Here is a 22,357-nt window from a genome sequence, read left to right on the forward strand (position 1 = left end):
GTATTGTTGGGGGTCATAAAAAGTTTCACGTCCCCGTAAAACTCAACGTGCAACCATACGAAACTAATCGCTAGGCAAAGCGCTTCTGGGTGCGCCCCACCGACCGGCGCGCTCGCGGCAGGGCACGAGCAGGATATGAGGTAGGCCGAGGAGGCTTTGGGTAGGCGTGCCTATCAACTCCGACTTATTGCGCCGGCCGGCGTGCTCAGCGAAACTGCTTGAAAAACAGCATAGTTCGGCAAAAATAAGCGTTTCTTACCTTGCCGCTGTCAGAAAGACCAAGAGCGACACGAACCGCGCAATTCAAGGCACCGGCCGGTGTGGTCAGCGGAAACTGCTTGAAATGCACAGCAGTTGTGCAAATGTAAAAAAAAAAAAAAACATTTCTCACCTTGCTGTTGCCAGAAACTATACAGAAACAGCACGTGTTTCGCGCAGACGACCGCCTCCTGCTTCCGTTCTGCCTGTCTGCTCCGTATCATAGCTCCGTAGCTCCGCTCGCCATCCTCCATGCCGCTCACCCGCGCCGCCCGCGCGCGCGCGCGCATGCGCACGCGCGTTAACGCTTGTGGCGCCACTAAAAAGAGGGGTTACCAGCTCAACTAATCTCTGACGCAGTTCCTGGGGCCAGATTTCGCCATGTCCGCTGTTTATGAGTCCCTTTCTCTCCGACAGTAGCAGTAGGTTCTTCAGCACTCGTAGTCGCTGTAGTGACGCTGGAGTGTGGCCGTGACATGCTGCCTGCAGTTGATTTTTGCGGTGCCTTGATCGCCTGACCCGTGTGAAGTTTTTGGAAGTTAGTCCTTAAAATCGCGGGCATTTGTAGCCGTTGGCCGCGATTTTAACGACCAGGCGTTTTTCTTGCCTCTAGTTCTTGCTTGAAATCGGTGAGCGGTGTACTTTTTTAGCGTTCACATAACGTTTACATACACGGTCCACTCAAATGTGCGCGAACCGTTTCTGTATTTAATGATTTTCAGAGACTCTACATGTTGAAATTTTAAGTTACGTTTTGCTGACATGGTACTAAACACGTCTTATTGTTGAGACTTGCCCATTGAAGAGGTAGATTATCGTGATAATGCACGAGCGGATGCTCGCGGCTTCTGTTCGAGCGCTCGCATCTGACAGTAACGCATTCACATTTGCTGCTCTGCTTTATCTGCGCATTTGTTTTTGCGATTATGTCCAGGTAAGCTGTCTGAGACAATGAGTTCTTCCGAGGAAGTGTCATGGATATCTTGGTTTTGCGGTCTACGGGGGAACGAGTTCTTCTGCGAGGCAAGTGAACAAATATTTCTAACTCTGCGACGTCTGCTGGCTCACTTCAGGAGGTGGCATTTCCTGCAAGCGCGCCTACCTTTGCACTTTATTTTTGATAGTTTTACGCCACCGCCAATCTTCCCGCCTTTAACGCCGTCGCTCCCGTGCCCTTTCTCGTTTTTTTTGTTTTTTTTTTTGTCTGGGCTTATGAGCTGACGACTTATGGGCACATGAGCGGCAGAAAGTTGCAGGCATTTGCAGTCGTTTTTGGTAGTTTAATCAGCAAGTTTGCAAGACCTCCATCACTTGACTTCATAGTGTCATTGTAACCCCAGCTGTGCTGTTGTTAGAGGCCTAGAATGAATATATTGTTGGGGGTGTGTAGGGGTTTCAGTATTAGAAATCCTTGTTAGTATTGGCAAATAGATGGCTGTGGAAGACCACGAGAAGACTGCTGCTACCACAAGGGAGGGCTTGTGGCATTTCCAAGTCATGCCTTTTCTCAATGTGGCTGCCACTTTTGAACACCGTTGCAAGGGCTATTTCTGGACACCTCTCTGGTATATCTCGACGACATTCTGGCCCTGGGCAATGCAGTCATCCAAGCAGCCTGTAATCTAACATGCCTGTGTTGAGCCACCTTTACAAAAAATTCAATTTATATCAGCGAAGGGTGGCTTATATCAGGCGTGTCAACTCGAGAAAGGTGTAGAAAGCATTCCTGCAAAAACAGTGTGTCATCAGCTGGCCATGTCCTGAGGTTTGGCATAACTTCACAGCATTTTTGGGTTTGTGCACATATCACCGGCACTTGAAACACATTACAAAGTGTGTGAGACCACTCTGTTTCTTGACAGAGAAAAAAAGGTCCTTTATGTAAACAAATAAGGTGCAGCAGACTTCTGTGCCTGCCTAAAAGTGGCCCTGGGTTTTGCAGGAGTACCTTTGTCACCTTCGTCTTGTTTACTTTAACCTGAAATACCAATGCAAGCGGCATGGCGTTCAGTGCCATACTTTCCCAGAAACAGGATGGCGCTGAACAAGTTATTGCTTACTAAAGTCAAGTTTTCTGCAAAGCTTTGCATAACTATTGTGTCAGCTACTGCGAGTTGTTAGCTGTCCTTGAAACCATTACTTGCATTCATCACAACCTTTGTGGCACTTGCTTTCTGCTCAGGATTGACCATGCCTCGCTCCTGGCTTCTCTGGTTTAAACTCTCCAAGGGCAAATTTGCGCCCTGTGAGAGCATTGTCTCGTCAGCTTCCTTTTGCACTGTTAGTTTTCAAAGATATCTTGCCAACTAGCTCAACAGTCTGCACTACTGCACTTTAGCTGTTGTAAGTACGTGTAGGTGCATGAAGTGCCCACGTTGTCCGTGCCGCCTAACTTAATGCTTTACCATCACATTTAGTGGTGCACATCCAAGCTTCTGTACTTGCGGTCCTGACAATTTCATGATGACATTCGGTTGGACACTTCAGGAACAAAAGAACTCTGCAGCGCGCAAAAAATTGCTTTTTGCTGTGTCGGCCGCAGCCAGTGCGTTTCAGAGTGGTGCTGATCACATCAAGTTGGCACTCCCTGTAAGGGCTGGTACCCCGTTTTACGGGGTACCAGCCGGTACCCCGTGTACTGGTACTGTACTGGTACCCCGTTTTAGAATGTGGAATCTGACACTTTGGGTCCTTTGCCTCAACCCAAGAAAAATACAGGTACAGTCTTTGCCAGAAGTAACCGGGCAACCGTGGTTTGTTTCTTAGCTGCGTAGTGAAGCACTTATGGCAGCCTGTATCTGTGTAATGTAAGGTGAACCCTTGACCTCAAGTTTTGACACCTTTCAGTCCTTAGGGGTGCCGTAAAGGCTCCATTAAATGGTTAAGAATCAAAAACCTTTTGGCAAAGGGTACCTAGTTGTTATCAGATTATTTCATGAAGAGGTCAGAAGTGTTGCCACTGTGGCTTATCAGCAGAGACTGTCACCTTGATCATTTCAGACCTGATGGTTTTTTGGTACGGTGTCTCACTAGAAATGCATAGTCCTAGGCACCACTTTTGATCCACAGGTTTTTCAGGGGATGTGCAAAATATTGGGAATCCGTAGACCCAGACAGCACTACATCCCCTGTCAGACGAGCCAGTGGAGCACCTTAACCCTTTCAGGCGCCATTTTTTGTTCTGACCGAAGTCAATTATTTTTTCAACTAAGTAGTATATTCAGGCCTCAAGAAAGGGAATTTGTTAGTTTTCGAACGTAAAAGACCAGCAAGTCAGTTTTTACAACGATGTGGAGAATTCCGTACAAAGTGTCAGATTTGTTAGAAATGATAACATCGAAATGTTCTCGGGTGTCAGGTAAACTCCCTAGGGATCGTGGAATCGCTCTGTGTCTCGAAGATTCACATTACTCTCGAAATTGAGCAAAAACAATAGATGTTTTCCCTCACGGCAAAATCTTTCTGCACAAAAACGGCAGGAAAAAGTGCTACCTAGTTCACTCTTATTTGAAATATTATTTACTGCACTCGCTATATAGTGCAAAAAAGCAGCTTATTGGCAACAAGAAGGGTGCTCAATTTGACAGAAATAATGAAATCACTGTTAGGTGCTCCTGTTTCTCAGAAAAAGCTTTAAGTTTGCCGCTTACACAATTGTGTACAAAGCGCCTGAAAGGGTTAAGCAGACCATCATGAAGTACTTTCGCTTATTTGTTAAAGGGACTGGCAACTGATCTAAACATTTCAAGAGGTTATAGTGGAGACTGGAATATCTTGCTCATATTGACAGACTTGGGCATTCCAATACCGATTAAATGAGGATTTATCATGTTAGTTTGATGCTGAAAATTTCATGAAACAAGCTTGAGCGAAGTTCTGGCATTATCAGTGCATCCTGCCACCTGTGCCTGTCTCACTGAAATGGGATTTTTATGTTAAATGCACAGCGTTTTTTATTTTCAAAAGTATTCTTTATATTTTACTATGGTTGACATTCCCTACAATGCATCCTCTGATGTGAACAAGTGTATGACTGGAAGTGATGAAGTGCTTTGAGTTATTAGATGGCGCCACAGTGTTTTGCACTTGTCAGTCCATCGTTAAGTGCAGTTCACTAAAATTGTCATTGACAAGGTGTACATTAGTGGGGTAATTGATGTAAGTGCAAAGTAACACATATGGTTTGGTTTGGTTTGGTTTATTGGGGTTTCAGTAAGGCATGTTGACGGGCTAGTTGGTTTTTCATCTTGAAACTTGGGAAAAAACCCACCTAGGCGCAAATGATTTCACGACACAAAAAGAGACGAGGAGACAACGGACTGGCGCCTGTCCGTTGTCTCCTCGTCTCTTTTTGTGTCGTGAAATCATTTGCGCCTAGGTGGGTTTTGTCCCAAGTTATTGGGGTTTAACGTCCCGAAGCAACTCAGGCTACGAGGGACGCTGTAGTGAAGGGCTCCGGAAATTTCAACCACCTGGGGTTCTTTAACGTGCACTGACATCGCACAGTACACGGGCCTCTAGAATTTCGCCTTCATCTAAATTCGGCCGCCGCGGCCGGGATCGAATATGCATGTACTATCTGGCGACAGGGGCCATGTCGGTTATTGGTTCCTCACTCTTGCCAGCATGCAGTCGCTGTTGCATTTGCTTATCATGGTTTTCAGTATCGAGATGCATAAAAACGAGAGCATCAACTGAAAAAAATCCCTTCAACAAGCATTGAGATTACTGGGACAATTTGGCGCTGCTATTCATGGCACCATAGTCAACTTTGCTCACAATTATTTGCCAGTTCGTTGAAGCAGTATAAGGGGCCAATTGTGGCACTAATTTCCAACCAAAAGTGCCATGGTACAATTTCACTATCTCTGTGGGTATGGAAAAGCTGAATATCTCTTCAGTTGCTTAAAGCACTTCTTCAAAATGAAAGCACTACATACTTAAAAACGAAATTATATATCCTAATAAAATTCTGTCACTGTAATAAAATCCATCTGAGAGCACATTTTTGATCTGTAGCAAAAAAAACTTTTGTCCACTGCGGTGGCTCAGTGGTAGTGGCGCTTGGCTGCTGACCCGAAAGGCGCGAGTTCAATCCCACCATGGCGGTCGAATTTTGATGGAGGTGAAATTCTAGAGGCCCGTATGCTGTGCAATGCCAGTGCAGTGTCAAGAACCCCATGTGGTCGAAATCCAGAGCCCTTCACTAAGGCATCCCTCATAGCCTGAGTCGCTTTGAGATGTAAACCCCATGAACCAGCAAAAAGAACCAAAATTCATTGCTCTTTTTGGGCATGGCTGCTATTGGCGGCTGAACAACAAGAGATAGTCACCAAATCGGGCATGTCTTGGTAGTTACGAGTTGTTTCAAGGGATTGAAGTTAGAATATGGGCTTACTTGCATATTGGTTCACTGTATACACCACAACCTCGTATACTCCTCCATCTACTACTCCCCCACTCTTTGTACATGAGCTTCGCCTACCAACAGGTTTGGCATTTGGCACTGCACTGCTACATTACTGCAAAACATTTCGCGCCATGTCCCAAACTTATATGCCCTGCATCTGAGCTGCCTTAAGCAAGACATGGTAAGACTGCTGGGCTATGTACAGCAGTCCCCAGCTGGGGCATTGAGTATTGCTTTTTGTTTTTGGATGTTGACACGAACTAACACCAGGCAGAATGGGAAGGACCTTATGTTGTGGTGCATTATTTGAACGATGTTTTGCTTCACATCAAGTACAAGGTCAGCCATGAAAAGGAAGTCATGCACACAGTCATGCACACACTCGTGCTTTATCGCTTTTGCTCGGAGGCAACTTTTTGCCCCTCCATGGGCTGATGCTGGGAGGTTGATGCTCCGCAGATTTGGTGGTTGTTTTGATGATGAGGATGAGAAGCAATGGCAGAGCAGTCGTCTGTGGGCTGTTTGCAATACAGTTAAAACTCAATCTAACAAAACCCGATTTTACGAAGTTCCTAATGTAACAAACAAATTTTGATTCCCTGGCAAGTGCCCATAGGGTTCAGTGTTCCCCACACCTGAAATAACGAAACAAACGACCACTAAGCCCAATTTAACGAAGTTTTGCAGGAATAACTGAGTAAAAAAAATGGTAATTTTTCACTTATTTTGCCACGATGTTGCACAGCTTGCTAGCAGCATGCCAATAGTGACATCTAGGTGGCCAAGACATGACCCTGGTTTTGTTTTGACGGGGCTGCAAGCTGCGTCACTGTGCAGAACAAAGGACTCTGCAGTCAGCGGCGCTTTCCTACTTGACTTTGAATCTGTTTTACCAGATTGCGCTTTCACGCAAAAGCAATTCGGGCTGCTTTCGTGGACTTTTCATATGTGCAGGCGTGGGTTGTCGGCAAATACGATGCCGCAGCATAGCTTTTCTGTGCCGTTGCGTTACCGTTTGAGATTTCGATGGGTGAAAGAATGCCTTCCTCAAATTTATGAATTTCTTGATTTAATGGAATAATTTGTGGTTGCTCTTCACTCCTTTAAATCTTGTTTAACTGTAGTTTGAGTTAAGAGTTTAGGACAATTCCAAGGTGGACCTTTTGAAGCGCTTTCATTCTTTTTTGGGAGGAAAGTTGAAAAAGGCTTTGTAACCTGAAGATATGCATGATGTAAAAGTATGTTGCATTTTCTTTCAGTTAACCACATGACACGTCACTGAATTACAAGTGAGCAGTGCTGTTGGAACAGTACAGCTTGGTTGTGTGTTCCCTGCAGTCTTTCAGTTTCTTAGCATCCAAGAAACATTTTTCACATATATGAACTCACATTAGATAGCTTGAGACAGCATTCTTCAACGATAAAAAGTTTCAGATTTTGTGATCAGGTGGCCAGAACTCAGTTGTACTGTCTCACCACAGCTGAATGCAGTCGTGATCCTGCATACTACATAACATTGACTACAGTGACAGCATGTCTAGTGATGGAATATGTCGACAGGGATATATGAGATATTAGATGGGGCCACAGCGAAACGTTTTAGGCCATTCCTCTTTTTTTTTCTGTGTGCATTTCTGAAAGGGAAACACCTGTATGTCTTTGTCAATGATGCCATTGATTTGGCTTTATTGCTAGCCCTGAACATGTTAAATTCCCCAAATTTGCTGCTATTTGTTGAACCTCTCCCTTTTGCATTTCTGGCTGTATGTTATCCTGTGGTTATATGTGCAGTAACTTCTGTATCTTAAAAGGCTGCTCTAGGGTTTTTTCAGGGTTACCATATTCTAATGAAACTTATACAGGAGGTTTTTCTGTCGCTCTTGATCACTTCCACCAAGTTTGGCAGCCATGTGTCATTTCAGTCTGGTGTAGATTGATTTTAAAGTTGGCCATTTATATTGTCTCATTTGAGGCGATTTCTGTAGGTAACACCGTATTTTCAACTTCACAAACATGCTCTTCACATTAATATCCACTCCCCGCTTCACTAGCAAAAATTTTAGGCTTGTATTAGGTCGTGTCAAGCATTCTGTGAAATGGCTCATAGCTTTCAGCCATTCAGCACGTGTATGAGTGTTTTTCTATTAATGTTTGTGACGTCAGCACTCTGTCGCATGAAACATTGTCCCTGGCCACGGACTGAGTTCCTGTTTCGGTTTGCTGTTTTCGCTATTTTAAAATAGTTCCACTCGATATTTTGAAAATGGTTTGTTGTGGCAGCAAAGGGGAACTCTAAGGAATGTTCCAGTGACTATCAATTCAAAATGTTAAAAAAAAAAAAACCCTGAATTGCCTTTCAAAGAGGCTGTGAAAGGGGCTCTAATAAAGTAGCAGTATGCCTGTAATGTCAAAAGACGCCACTTCAGGAATATCCTCCAGCAAGAATTTTCTTGATGCACTTTGTAGAGTTGAGTTATTGTTGTTAAAATTTGAATTTCGATGTCTTCGTGCCTTTCCCTCTCCTCTTGTTGCTTTTGGCACGCTGAAAGATCGGTGCTCCACCTCCGCTGGCCCCACCGCCAGGGGGCAGAGTTTTCTGACCTGCCAGAGCTGCGCTGCTTATTGGCCGTGGTAGCTGCCTGACGTCTGAAAGAATCTAACCAGTAGCCATCATTAAACTGGTATACGCAGGAGTGGTGCGACTGAGGAAGGTGCGAGTATGATAAAGTCGCCGGAAAGGGCTCGCCAACTTTCGCGCATGATTGTGGGTTCTCTGCTACATGTAGAAGTGTATTATTTGGCTCAGGTGTTCATGACAACAAATTGCAGTGATTGAGTGATCTGATGTGTTCTTCTCGGAAATTGTTTCGGAGCCCCTTTAATAGCAGCTTGGTGGAATGGTAGGTAGGTTTTGTCTACATGTGTGGAGGGTTCCAGCCAGAGATCAGGCATATGCCTATTTTGGGTGCTGAGGTGGCTGAAAGACAGGCACACAGGGCCATGAGTGGTGGTTCCAGACTTTACCACCTTATGAAGTAATGGTGCTGCCTTAAGTACTGCATTATCTCCTCCTTAGGCTGATAGCATGTACTGACTTTTGGCTGTCACAACAGAAGGCACTTGTTTTTTGACATTTAGCAGTAGCCATCACAGAATTGGCAGCTGTTTTAAACTGATGATAGCTGAATCATTGCTATTTCACACCAATAACATGCCTTCTTTCAGTTATCTAATGACATGTGCCATTTGCAGGTGGACGAAGATTATATTCAAGACAAGTTTAATTTGACTGGATTGAGTGAGCAGGTTCCTCACTACAGGCAAGCTCTAGACATGATTCTGGATCTTGAGCCAGGTATGGTGTTGGGCTTCTTGCTTGTGCTGTTCTATTGTTACCTTTTCTCATGCTATCTCCTCATATGACCTTATACATTGCCCAGAGTGCACTGCATGTAATGTAACATATTTTCACTGGATCATTGTAACTTTTTGGTTGAAGCATGCAGGTCTGCGTGGTAACAGTTGCTAGCATCAATTCACTTTCTACTAGCAGTTTCTCAGTTTCAATGGATAAGGCTATGTTGAGTATCAGTCTGAGATCTCTTAAGGTGCTCCATATTTTATCTAGTGGCATTACCCCAGTTCCATGATAGATATAATACTACAGTCCCATTTTAGGCATGGCAATGCCATTAACTTTTTTTTTTTAGGTCAGAGACGCATAATATGCAGTAAGTACTATGCATCTTTATCATGAAGACTTTTAAAAAATTTTCCTGCCCCAACCGCTCGCTCGTTTGTGGTGAAACTGTGCACAGAGTTTGGGTATTGCAATAACTTTTGTCTCGTAATAAGTTTGCCAACGGTACTTACCTAGCTCAGACTCGCATGATACAAACCCGTAATCGTCTGCAGTGAGATCGACGAACTCGAAAGCCGTCAGCGCTGAGTTGCTGCCGAAGGGCGACGGTGATGCCATAAAAGGACTTGCGCACCTTGCAATGCTAGCCTCGGCACTTTCTGTGTCGTGGCGCTCTCTTCTGCAGACAACAGATGGCGCCATCACCGCACTGTGGCGAAAACCTGGTGTTGACTGCTTTTGGTTCCTCAATCTCGGCGCAGACGATTCTGGGTTTGCGTCATGCGCGGCTGAACCTGTTAAGTATCGCTGTCAGACTCATTACGAGACAAAAGTTACTACAGTACCGAAGTTCACAATAAAGATGCACAATGCTGTACTATGCAGCTGTGTTTTCAGCCATCACAGGGCTGAAGAAAAAGCACTGCATTGCAGATGACAGTGAAATGTGATAGCATTTGTGTGCTTGTCACAGTGCTTGCAGTACAGCAAAGCCGAGATGCAAGGGCTAATTGTGGCATTGTGGGTGGTGTGCACCAACCTGCGCTTTGTAATCTTGAGTCGCAGTGATATGAGCAGCATCCTGTTGACGAGTTCAGGGAGGCATTGCAGGGTAGGAGCCGCAAATGTGGTTTGCTTGATGCCTGTCTCCTTCATGCGCTCTTGGCTATACTGTACCAAACACTACCCTTGCTGGGCATCTACATGCACATTGCCCAAAGCTCTGAAATCATATTTAAAAAGTCTATGCATAGAGGAATGTTGTGTTGCCTGACTCTTGCACCTGAGTGCAGCGACGCCCATCACCCCAGATTATATAGCGGCCATCTTGCAATGTTTGCACCATACACACAGTGAAGGCAGTATGTTCACCAAGTGCACGTGAACCTCCTTTCCGACCGCGCAGGCCATTTTATGAATAGGAAGACTCCTCGGCCAGGGTTGTGCAATCTGATTGTCATGCTGTACCCTACCGAGAGGCCAGAATGGACTGTGAATATGCTGAAAAATATAGAAGCTAGTGAAGTGACTGAGTTATTCAAGAGATGTGATGGCATTTATGTAGATGAAGTTCAAAGCTGTTGTTATCAAACATCTTTTTGGTGCATATGTCTGCTTGACTCATTGCTTTTCTGTACAACACTGTTACTGCAGATGATGAGTTGGACGACAATCCCAACCAAAGTGATTTGATTGAGCAGGCAGCAGAGATGCTGTATGGCCTCATCCATGCCCGCTACATTCTCACGAACCGGGGTATCGCTCTCATGGTCTGTTCATCAGTTTCCTTTTTAACTATAAAAATTGCTCCTTTTAAATGGAGTGATGCTCACTCGCTGGTCCGGGTTACCTTGTTGACTGCACTTCCCTTTGTACATGCACTTGCTGCTAGAGTTTTAAGTTCTGGTAAATATGCAGACATCTATACCCTAAAGAGTGAACTTTTGAACAGCTTGCTTGATTTCATTGAAACTTGTGGGGCTAGTTTATATCTGCTGGGACCACCTCTGCCGTGTTCCATTTTTCTAGAATAAGTATGAAGCACGTTATGAAACCTTTATAACAAGGCTGACTATGCCTGCTTAGGAAAGCTGTTGTTCAGAAAATAAGGGTAATTTTCCTAAATTTTTTGTTATCATGTCTTTGGAATGTTCAGAGCACACAAGTGAGAAATTATTTTGCTCAATTTTGCTGTTTTAAAAGAATGCTACCACCTAAAAAATGACATTGGTTATTAATTTGCACCATTTTTTTCCTCTTTTTTTATTATGAAAAAAAAAGGAAAAAATTGACAAACTGAGCGCAGTTTTGTTCCTCACAAAATTTCGCTCCAGAAAGCCTGCTACAATACTTATATTATCAAGTAATAGTGGAACGGTAGTTTTCCTGAACTGACAGTTTGCTGAAAAAAGAGGAAAGAAGAAAAATGAACTTGCTTTGTTTTCAGTGCTCAGATGTTGAAAAAAACACCCCAGCCAAACAATGAAGTTCATGAGAGATGGTCCCAGCAGTGATATAAATCATCACCGCAAGTTTCAGTGAAACTGGGCAAGCGATTCAAAAGTTCCTTCTTTAGGGTAGATACATCTTGGGTCTGAATTTTAAAACCATGCTCACCAAGTGCTTGTGCACAGTTTTATCATTGGGAGAGTGAAATGGGAGCTAGAAACCCTGCAAAAACCTAGTTAGAATTTATATTTTGTTTGCTGGTCTGAAATTTTTAAAAGTGACTTCTGTTTGCATGCACCAATTTGTTTTTTGTTTTATTTTTGCAGCTGAATATGCACCGTGTTAAAGATTCACCTGTAGCATAACCCACGTTATTTCTAGGAGTGTTGCACAGCAACTTCTTCAGGAATTCTTTTAATCTGCTGCTCATGCAATATGTCTAAAAAGGGTCTTCAAGGAAATGAAAAAAAAAAAATACATCTGTGTGTGTGTGTGTGTACATGCAGATTGAGAAATACCAGAATGGTGACTTTGGTTACTGTCCCCGGGTGTACTGCGAAAGTCAACAGATGCTTCCAATTGGTGAGTCAATGTTTTAAAATTCCTGAATGGCTGCCATAGTGGCTCATTGGTTATGGTGCTCGGCTGCTGACCCGAAAGACGCAGGCTTGATCCCAGTGCAGTGGTCGCATTTCGATAGAGGCAAAATGCTAGAGGCCCATGTACTGTGCGATGTCAGTTGATTGAAATTATCTGGAGCCCTCCACTATGGTGTCCCTCATAGTCTGAGTCACTTTGGGACGTTAAGCCCATAAACCGTAAACCTAAAATTTCTGAACGGTCATGGACATTGGACTGGTGTATTTGTATTTTTTGTCAACCCAGAGGAACGGAGGCATTAATTCAATGCTCAGTACTTCTCAGGATGCGCTGTACAATGGAGAAAGATGTTTCTGTTGCATATATTAGTGTAGCAAAACTTCTCTTCTGCTGCTGTTTGTCTTCCTAGTATGCTGCGTTTTTCTTCTTTTTAGAAAAAAAGGCACCAAATTTTTGGTTGTGTTCAGGCCACGACGTGAAACACAAAACAGTGATGGCGATAACGCAGGTGATAATGTGGATGATGAGCACTAGCTGTGGAGACGCAGTCATGTTTCAGTCCTGTTTATTTACTGTTGATACCACTCATGCAGGCTGCTTGAGCCCTCCTCAGAGTTTCTTGTCCTCGACACATCTGAATTCTGTGAAAGCCGGTGCAAGGGTCTCCCCCCTCCCACGGGTGCCTCAGGCTGCATTTACTGTTACTTTCGAATGTTGCAGCGTGATTGGCATGGGCTCCCGCTCGCAGCTGCATGATGGCGACCACTTCGAAAAGCAGGATGCTTGGTGTCGAACCCCACTACTCCCTGCCGAGTCAGTCTTTCATGGGCATTACTTCACCAAGAGTGCCAGGACTGCCTTATGGCTTTCGTTCTCACTTCTTTGCCATTTCTTGCATTCTTCCTTTCCCTTCGAAGTCTAGCTGTGACGTTTGTGTGCTGATCCTTTGTATGTTTTTTTTTTTTTTACAATGTGGATGCAGCGGCAGAGAAAGCATACAGGCCACTGTCTTTCGTGTTCGTGCTCGTGCACACTTCCTGATTATGAAAATGACGTAACTTTATTGGGAACCTTAGCTCTAAAAGCTATGTACCACTTTATAACAGTGATGTAATCACCACTAAGTCGTTTTAATTCACTACGACTCTTATTTCAAGTGTCACAGTAAGAGCTAGTGAAGAAGCAGCTGTAATAATGCTGTATTCGAATGGCTCACATGACCCAAAGTGAACTTTGACGTCATAGCCACCATTTTGCTGGTGAAACCAAAATAGTTTGAGAGAAGAAACTAAATTATAAATCATTTACCGGGTGTCTGCAGATTCTATGTGGAGATATTTGTGAAGCCTTGTTCATCATTACAAAGAAAACACAAACAAAATTTTCGTGTCTCTACTCTTGATGCCCATTAGTTGCTTCAGTATTACCAGTGGTTGTCAGTACACACCTCAGTGACAAAAAGGTTTGGCAAGAGCCAAAGACAATACCACGCAGTGGTGCTTTTGTGCAGGAGCTATTAGCTGTTTTCTATCTAAATGTGGACATCACATGTTGCTTCAGCAATCTGGCAGTTTGGCTAATCGTGAGATTAATTGCATTTGTTACCTTCTAGCTGATTAGACCTTACGAACATCACATGCTGCTTCAGCAGTCTACCAGTTTGGCTTATCATGAGATTAATTGCATTTGTTACCTTTTAGCCAATTAGACCTTATAGTACCGTTAGACAGAGAAGGGAAACTTGTCATTTTTGGCTACTCGGGAAGAACAGTACAGTCTAACCAACCTATACCAGCCACAGTTACAATGAACACATGCTTGTTACGATCGAGGCCAGTGTTACTGTCAAAATGTGTAGTAGGGCAAGGGCACTGGGTTTCATTTAAAACGAACAGCCGTCATCGCACCACTCAGAGCGAACAAGGAGGCACCACAAACTCTCTCGCAGTTTAAGAACTCTCGCATTCTGCCAGCGTGGAAACCAAAGAATGCCTCCCAGCTCCGTGGTACCTCCTGCCACCTGAAATAATGTGGTGACCCCCCCCCCCCCGAAAAACTTCAGTTAAAGGAGCCCTGCCACACCTTTTGAGCATAGCGTACAAACTCGCTCATTTGCTAGATTATGTTGTCATGAACATCAAATATGTGTCTACATGCAGCAGAGAACCCAAAGACACGCTCAGAAGTTGGCGAGCCCTTTGTGGCAACTTTAAACACTTGTACCCTCCTCCGTGTCATGCATGTACATATCCAGGTTCAGAAATGGCTGTTGGTCAATTTTTCAGATACCACACAGCTGCCATGGCTGCGGCCAGTCAGCTGCGTCGTGCCAGAGCGTCTGGAACCTCTGCCACCCAGGGAATTTCTGTGCGTGTTGGCAGCCCGACGGCGGGGCAGAGTGGGTGGGGTCAGCGGAGAAGCACCAACCTTTGAGTGTGCAAAAAGTAACGAGAAGAGTGAGAAAGTGTGGAGAAGCTGAAATTCAGACTGCTGATAACTCTGCTAGGAACAAACATATTCAGAAAATTCTTGTTGGAGGGCTTTCATTAGTGCTGCCAGGCTGCAGATACTCATCGCAGAGCCAGTGTGGTGTTGTGGATGTGGGTGAGCAGTGAACAAAGCAGTGAGAGACACGGACGTGCGCTGCCTTTCAGCTAACATTATTTCATTGAGCCAGGGGCAGAAACGTGGAGGGCAACAAAGGACATAACTAAAGAGGGGGTGTCAGAAAGCAGAGAAGCTGGGGAGGTACAAAGGCCAGGAGAAAACTGGAGTTCAGTCAGTTTCAGCTGTAAACCCACCCAGAAAGGGGGGTGGATGAGGCGGGGGAAAAAAAATGACAAACTTGAATAAATAACGGGCGAGAGGACAATCCCAAAAGAACACAACTCTAGAAAGTCAAGATCAAACGGCGACTGAGGAGGGGGGAAAAAGTGCACAGAAGATGAGAACAGGAGAAGGGAAAACCATTGTTCGATTACTCTGATAGCGGATAAAGTACGCCCCTTCTATTTCAGTAGGGGGATTGAAGGGACAGTGACACAGTGGTCTTAGGCACTGTTAATTTTGAGGGCTTCTATGATAAGTCAGTTACCACTTTTTCTGTTTATTAAGCAGCTTCCCAAGGTCAACAGGCAGCTGCAATCCCTGCAGTAGACACTGAGGTGCCCAGAAATCACTTTCTTTATTGCGTTTCGTTCGCACTGCGACAGATTTCTGTATTATATACTATTGCGTTATTTTCATTCCAACTTTTATTGCCACAACACAAATTTGCTCAGACTACAATAAACTACTGTGGCTTGCTTGGTATTTTGTTATGGATTAATTTTCAAGTGTTGTTTTTTGAAGTTGTCGCTAATTTTCCCACATTTCCTCGTGAAGAGATCAGCAGATACACTGAACATTCTCTTAATGTATGTGCTGGAGAGAAGGGCGGTATTATAACATATGAATACCTCGAGCGCCAGCTCGTAGTTGCCCAATGCTTCGATGCTAGTGTCCAAGTCCTCTGTGAATCTCCACGCTTCCGTTGTTTCTTCATGCTTGGTGTGGAAGCCTCCGAGTTGGGTGTGAAGGAAGGTAAATTGTGGCGCTATTTTAAAAGTACGAGGGTTCCTACAGAGCGGTCACGTGATATTTCTCGGGATGGCTGCCGCAGGAAACGGTGGTGACTCGGTTGTGGTCCAGACACTATCGTGCACGATGGTTCTCCGCAGCCGGTTCGTTGTTGCTCTGTCATGAAGGGAGCATTGTGTTTGCCATCAGGTCCATGTTCTCGAAGCTGTTCCGTCAATTACCACTTGTAAAAAGTAGCTTATTACCAGCATTTTTCTCCATGATTACCAGTAATCAATTACAGAAAAAAAAAGTTGATAGAGACCCTTATGGCTGCTTACGTGTGTGAAGGCGTAAGCCCGCCCGCTCACTTTGTGAATGCAGTCACTATGCGCTGCGGGTGATGTAACCTGATGCCACGCAGCCGGCAATTCTACCTCTGCAGAGCTCTACGTAGCTGCCGCCGCAACGTCGCAGTACCGCGGCCTGCGCTCCACCTTAAGGGCGTGATGCCTAGCGATATATGCAGAATTAGTCTTTCGCTGCTTAACATCATAGATCCTTGGGAGTTCTCATACCACTTCTGGTGCAGTGGTGAAGCAGTTAAGCAGTGTGCCACTGCCTTGGGATGGCAGGTGCTGCCACCGGTAGAATTTTTGTGATCCAGGTTGCTCTTCCCGAGCAACCTCGCGCAACCAATCGTTAATTTAACTGCAACCTGAGAGGTTGCGTGAGGACACCATCTTTGATGGGTACCATCGAGTGTTAACACACACAGGTTTTTGCTCACTGGGGCAACGGCTTACGCGTTAAAAGTAATGGAATTACCCGGAACATTACTGTTTGAAAAAAGTAATCGGTCATTTACAAAATTTCAAGGAAATATAATTGATTACAAGTGATCAGTTACTTGTTATGCGTTACGTGCAGCTCTGCATCAGCCAGGCAATAGAGCTCAGCTGTGCGCCGTTTCAGACGCTGATTTCCTTGCTCCCATCCATGTGATTCTTCCATTCCAGTGAGTGCGCCAAGACTGTAGGTTCGTCACGTGCCATTTGCCATTTCTGCGTTGAAGCCTTTTTGCGGCAGCTTGTGAGGGGGCTCCACTGCTACCGTATCGCGCTGTGAAGGATGCCAGGGGGCCCTTATCATTTTGAAGCTGTTCTGCTTCAGCGCTGCCAGCAGTATGCGCGCAATAAAGCATTGATGTAAATGTGAAAAATAGTTACTGTTGCTCTGGGCCCATCTCAAAAGCAGACAATGATTGTGCTGTCTTTCACCAAAAAAATTTACCGCGATGAAAGCGGTTCTTGTCAGCGTTTTCGGGGTCATTCGCTAATTCGAACATATTTTCTGGTCTCTAAGTTAGAATTAACAAACTCTTACTGTGGTAGGTGTGGCTGGAATGAAATGGCTGGAATACCGAGGAGACATTGTTCAAGGTGGCGGGAAATAGTTTTTAGGGTTCTCTCGTCTGCCGAGTGGTTATACCTCCACAGTTAACTACCTCATGATTAGTTAGGCAGTCGTCCAGCAGAACACTTAGCAGCTGGAAATTGTGGTACCTACACTTAATTACTGCTCAATCTTAATTCTAGTGAGCATTTGTGGTCCACAAATCAGTTTGTGCCTCAGTAAGTGCATATACTGCATGCCGTAGTGACATTTAAATTGCTAAACCAAGTATTAGTGCATGCTTTTCTTTTGAATACTGATAGCTGATATACTGATAGCTGAGAAGATTGCTACTAAATGTGAATCTGCAGTTTACCTTTGCTTCCTTTGATGACAGGTCTCTCGGATGTGCCAGGAGAAGCGATGGTAAAACTGTACTGCCCCAAGTGCATGGACGTGTATGGACCCAAATCTTCACGGCACCATCACACAGATGGTGCCTACTTTGGCACTGGCTTTCCTCATATGCTGTTCATGGTGCATCCGGAGTACCGGCCCAAGAGGCCTACAAGTCAATTTGTGCCTCGGTAAGTGCATGTACAGTGTCCTTATGCAGTGCACCAATGCTGTGCACTTCTATGAATTCAGGAAACAAGGGGAGCAGCACACAAACTAGGAATAGGGATGCAGAGAATAAACAGGATGGGTGCTAAGTTTCATGAACACTTTATTGGATGGACACCTAATATACAATGCCCGTGCGTAGACTCTAATAGGTTAATGAGAACAGTTGGCAAATCATCACCTGGTTACCAGGACAAACTGAGAGAGAATGTCCACTTTCACACAGGACCACCAACATGCCACTAATGCAATTTTAACACTCTTAAAACGCTTCTACAAGTTCATGTGCAGGTTTATCATGCCATTCCAACAATGCTTCGGCATCATACAGGCAAGACTTGTGCATGCAGGCTTGACATTTGGCTAGTAGATGTGTGCTTTCTTTGTTCTGTAACAAAAGCTCATGCTTGTCCAGGCACTTATTTAAGCATCAGCTGGTTTTCCCAGTGTAGACTTTGACACACGTGAGGAGTTTGCGATTCTGCTTGTGTGGCAAAGTCTATGCAGAGAAAGCCTTAATGAGCACCTGTGTGAGCTCATGCTTTTGTTGTCATAATACCTTGTTACAGTATTACATGCTGGGTAGACTATGCTGCTGTGAATAACTCAGTTAAGTTACATAGTGACAGGTAGCTCTTGCAAAGTGCAGAAGTTAGGTCTCCTTACTTGCTTATGGCTCCTCTATCATGTCATGACAGTGTGATATTGCAGGTGGTAGCGGTGGGTGCTACCAGCTGCACATAGTGGCGGGAGCTGGTTTGCCATGGGCAGTGGCTCTCTTGGCAGCCATGGTTGGTGGGCGATGCTCCCTGAGGCACAAGACAATGCAAAACAGCTGGAGCATTTAGAGTTGATAGAAACAGTAGAAGCTGAATATCATACATCAATTTCTCTGCTCCTGTTGTGCATGTAGTGAAAATGCTCTTGGGTTGACATTGCTCTTTAGGTGCCCTACTGTCTCCAGTGCATATCTCATGGTTGACAATAGACATTGTTCAGGGCTTCTTCATGAAGAAATTTCACTTTATTGTAATAGTGTTCTTGCTATTTACTTTGTGTCTTCACTGCTCAATTTATATGTTCTTTAACTAATGTACCCCTGTTTGAGAAGGCTAGAGATAAGGTTTGTGGCTTCAGCTCAAAGCGAATATTGGTTCTTTTATTGACCTGAATCCCTGAGTAGTACATTTTCTTTTCTCACTCTTTTCCTGGTTTACTCTACAGGCTGTATGGCTTCAAGATCCATCCTCTAGCCTACCAACTACAGCAGCAGGTGGCAGCCAACTTCAAGGCTCCCATTCGTGGCATGAACTACGGCAATGGCAAACGTTGAAAAAGTGGAACTGTATCAGCCGCCGTGCACTCGCCTTGTTCGCTTTTTTACTAATCTCTCCACAGAAACTTTTTTCCCTCTGTTCCTCTCCTTCAGGTCTTGTAATTTTTTTTCCTTCCTCGGTTCACTGCACAGTAAGAGCTTGCTCCATTGGGCAGCTGGTTTTTACAGTCTCCCCATGCTTTCCACATTAGGTCATGAGTGATTTGAAAGTGGCCATGCGGGTGGCTAATGCTGGCCTGGCAGCCAATTTATGAAGGTATCTCTTGGAGATAGGGTGAAGATAGCATGTGAGAGTGTGATCGTATGCCCATTGGACTTTTCAAGCTTTGTCAACTGTGATGAGATGCAGCCAGCTGAGTACATCTGTGGTCAACTTCAAATAAACTTTCAGTAGACCTTCATTCATGAATATTTTCTTTCTAGGCTTGAACAGTTGTCATGCATGAGTTGACTACTACTTGCCTTTGTGTTGTCATGGATTTTTGTTGCGAACCGTGCTTGCTTTTTATGTTCCTTCATTGCATTGCTTTTGTCAACTAGGCTCAAATTCTGACATTAATGACGAGAGATGTGAAGGCAAAGGCATGTAAGCCTGTCTTGGTGACATTTCAGCGATATGTAATAGGCATGTACAACAAACCTAAAAGATTACTACCGATGAATGTCGCATTCTTGTTTCTTGGGCAGCTTTCAGAAAGTTGACTGTAAAACACATTTGTAATTAGTTTTCATTGTATTTATTTTAGTTGTTACCTGTAGTGACAAAGTGAACAATTGATCTGTTTGTTTTTGTCAGCTGTAGTGCAAGTACAGCTCTTCAAGCCTCACTCAAACTGAGGTTATGTGTTGCCAGTTGCATAAGTTTGTGTTGAGTTTGTCTGCTATATTCCTGGCTTAATTCTAGAACTGCAAGTCATACCAATGTTCCTGTTATGGTTTATTCTTCATTTTATGTGAAGAGTATAGTGAAAGTATAGTCTCCAGCCGGGCTAGTTGATGGATCATAAGCACTACTGAAAACAACAAATGGAAACGAGATTCTCTTTGTGCCATGTTCATGCGCTGTTTTCAGTCATGTTTATAGTGATTGCCTGGATTCTACATAAATAGCCTTAATGTAATGTGTTCAGGGGAAAGCCCCAAAGTTGAGTAAGATTTGAAATAAGGAAGTTATTACTGATTAGCAATGATGCTTAGCACCTATGGCTGTACTTAGGTGGATGATAATGGGTAATTACTCCCTTATTTCAAATGGGGCTGTGGCAAGTGCACAAAAGCCAGTGTGCTGTGGGATGTCAACGCACATTAACCCCAGGTGTTCTAAATTAATCAGGAGCCCTCCACTACAGCGTCCCTCAACCCATATGTCATTTAAGGACATTAATCCTTTGTGAGACATGAAATTTTGTGAAATTTCAACCACTTTTTTTTTTTTAAGGTACACGTGTGCCACTGTCTTCATAACAAGAAGTCAAAAGTGGTACGTTTTTGTACTGCTGTCCTTCTGATGTATAAAAAACATTTGCATTAGAGCTGAAAAGTGCTTCAAAAACTTTTATGACCAGTTCACTAGTGGAATGGTTTAAACCATTGCACACTCAATAAAACTTGCCATCTAGCTTCGGCTCTAGAAGTTCGTGTGGACCTGCTTTTGCACGGTTGACTGCAACCTATAATGTCTTTGTGTTGCACATCTCTGAGGATGCAGCCTCTCAATACTTTCATTCATGGAGGGATGGGCGGAAGGATTAGTGTCCCCGCCAAATGCTCATTCAATTCACTTACAAGTGAACACACTTTTCTAAGCCTGTAATTGCCTTCCTAGCTGCGAGATTTTGCACCATCGTCTTCATAGACTGCACCACTCAAGACTAGCACCCACATATTTTTTTGTCTTCTGTGGCTTTTTTCATTGCTTTGAACCCTTGAACTTTGGAGTAGCATGCTACAACAAGGCTTAGTTGTCTTCCTCACTTTGATCTGCTGGTGCCCACTCCAAAACAAATTCCTGATAGCTAGTGCATTTGCAGCCACCTTTGCTCAATTCCCGCTTGTCACGTAATTCAAACAAAATGTTTGCAGCCTTTTCTGATTAAAGGTACCGGCCTGAAAAGCTCATAAGGTAATGACCTATATTATGCTCAAAAACCACCACATCTATTTTTAAACACTGTATTACTAAAGCTGATATTGCGAGTGAGCCCTTTAGACTTAACGCTGTCAGGCAAAATCTAGCCAGAGAACAGTTAAAAAAAAAAAATCTGTCCTTCAAACCTTTCATAAGTTTTTCTGTAATTGAATTTAATCGCTAAGGACTGTGTTAAAAACTGGTAAATTTAGACTCGCCAAGCATCAGGAATTGCTCTTTTCCTGCCGTTTTGTGTGAAACTGCGGTGAGTCGAAATCTAAACATACACTTGCAAAAACGCAGTATACCACTGAAACCTGTTAGCGAAAAGTAAAAATACACAACTGTTTCCGCACTTACTAGATGGCAGAACACAAAAAAGTGGTAGATGGGTATGCAGTTTCTTTGTGTGTGTGTGCGTGTGCGTGCATGCACGTAGGAAAAGAATGGCAGGAAAGTGGTACACGTGTACCACTGTCCTACAAACGTTTAAACTCTACATACCACATCTTCTGCTGTAGCTACTCTGCAGTCATGCTGAGTTTCTTGCTAGCCACGGTGCACTGCTAGGTTGTGGGTGGCTGCATTTTTAGTTCTGGAATTAATGCCTACAGCCTTCTTGTAACCTCACAAAGAAGTTGACTGCAGTTGTCTTTTTAGGTCAGTGTAGTTTCCTTAGCTTAGCCATAGTGCTCTTGCTAATCAAAGCTCATTTTCTTATAACTTTGCAACCATGGCCTAAGTATTTCTATCAGTTTACTAACTGGTTAGAGTCTAATCAGAGAAAACCAGTTTCTCATGCACCCATGCACAAAACATGCAACACTAGACTTGGAAGCAAAAACTCTCGGACCACGCGCTCCCTCAGCAACACGGGTCGTATCTGCACACGTGCCCTCTTCGGCATCTGCCAGCAGGGTCCACCAGCTCTGCCGTTCTTTCTCTTCCATGCGCTGTCTCGCCCTTTTTCGGTCTCGCATGATTTCCATGGAAATCTAAACAAAAAAAAAACGCATTTCGGCAGCTTTCCGAAGGTATTCCTGCAGCTGTTGCGACAACCATAAACGCGACATTAAATTAAGTTGCGTGTTTTAATTACTACAGTCATCCCATTCTTTATAGTGCACTGCACGGGCTCGGGCCGGCCCGAAAACCCGGGCCCGGCCCGCGGGCTGGGCCGGGACATGATCTGTTTTGCCGGGCCTGGAGTTGCGGGGCCGGGCTCGGGCTTAAAGCTAC

General features: G+C 44.2%; 1 protein-coding gene across 1 annotated transcript; it reads left to right on the forward strand.

Annotated features, from left to right (window-relative positions):
- Positions 1-635: 635 nt before the first annotated feature.
- On the forward strand, positions 636-19,389 carry LOC149351964 (casein kinase II subunit beta). Its single transcript, XM_089581192.1, has 7 exons — positions 636-887; positions 1,193-1,281; positions 8,921-9,023; positions 10,683-10,798; positions 11,984-12,059; positions 17,428-17,617; positions 18,879-19,389. Exons 2-7 carry the CDS (start codon positions 1,210-1,212, stop codon positions 18,985-18,987), a joined length of 666 nt encoding a protein of 221 aa, XP_089437318.1. The 5' UTR covers positions 636-887; positions 1,193-1,209; the 3' UTR covers positions 18,988-19,389.
- The last annotated feature ends 2,968 nt before the right edge of the window (positions 19,390-22,357 follow it).

This window comes from Amblyomma mixtum, chromosome 3, assembly GCF_055824585.1.
Source record: "Amblyomma mixtum isolate Tamu chromosome 3, ASM5582458v1, whole genome shotgun sequence".
NCBI classification, from domain to species: domain Eukaryota; kingdom Metazoa; phylum Arthropoda; class Arachnida; order Ixodida; family Ixodidae; genus Amblyomma; species Amblyomma mixtum.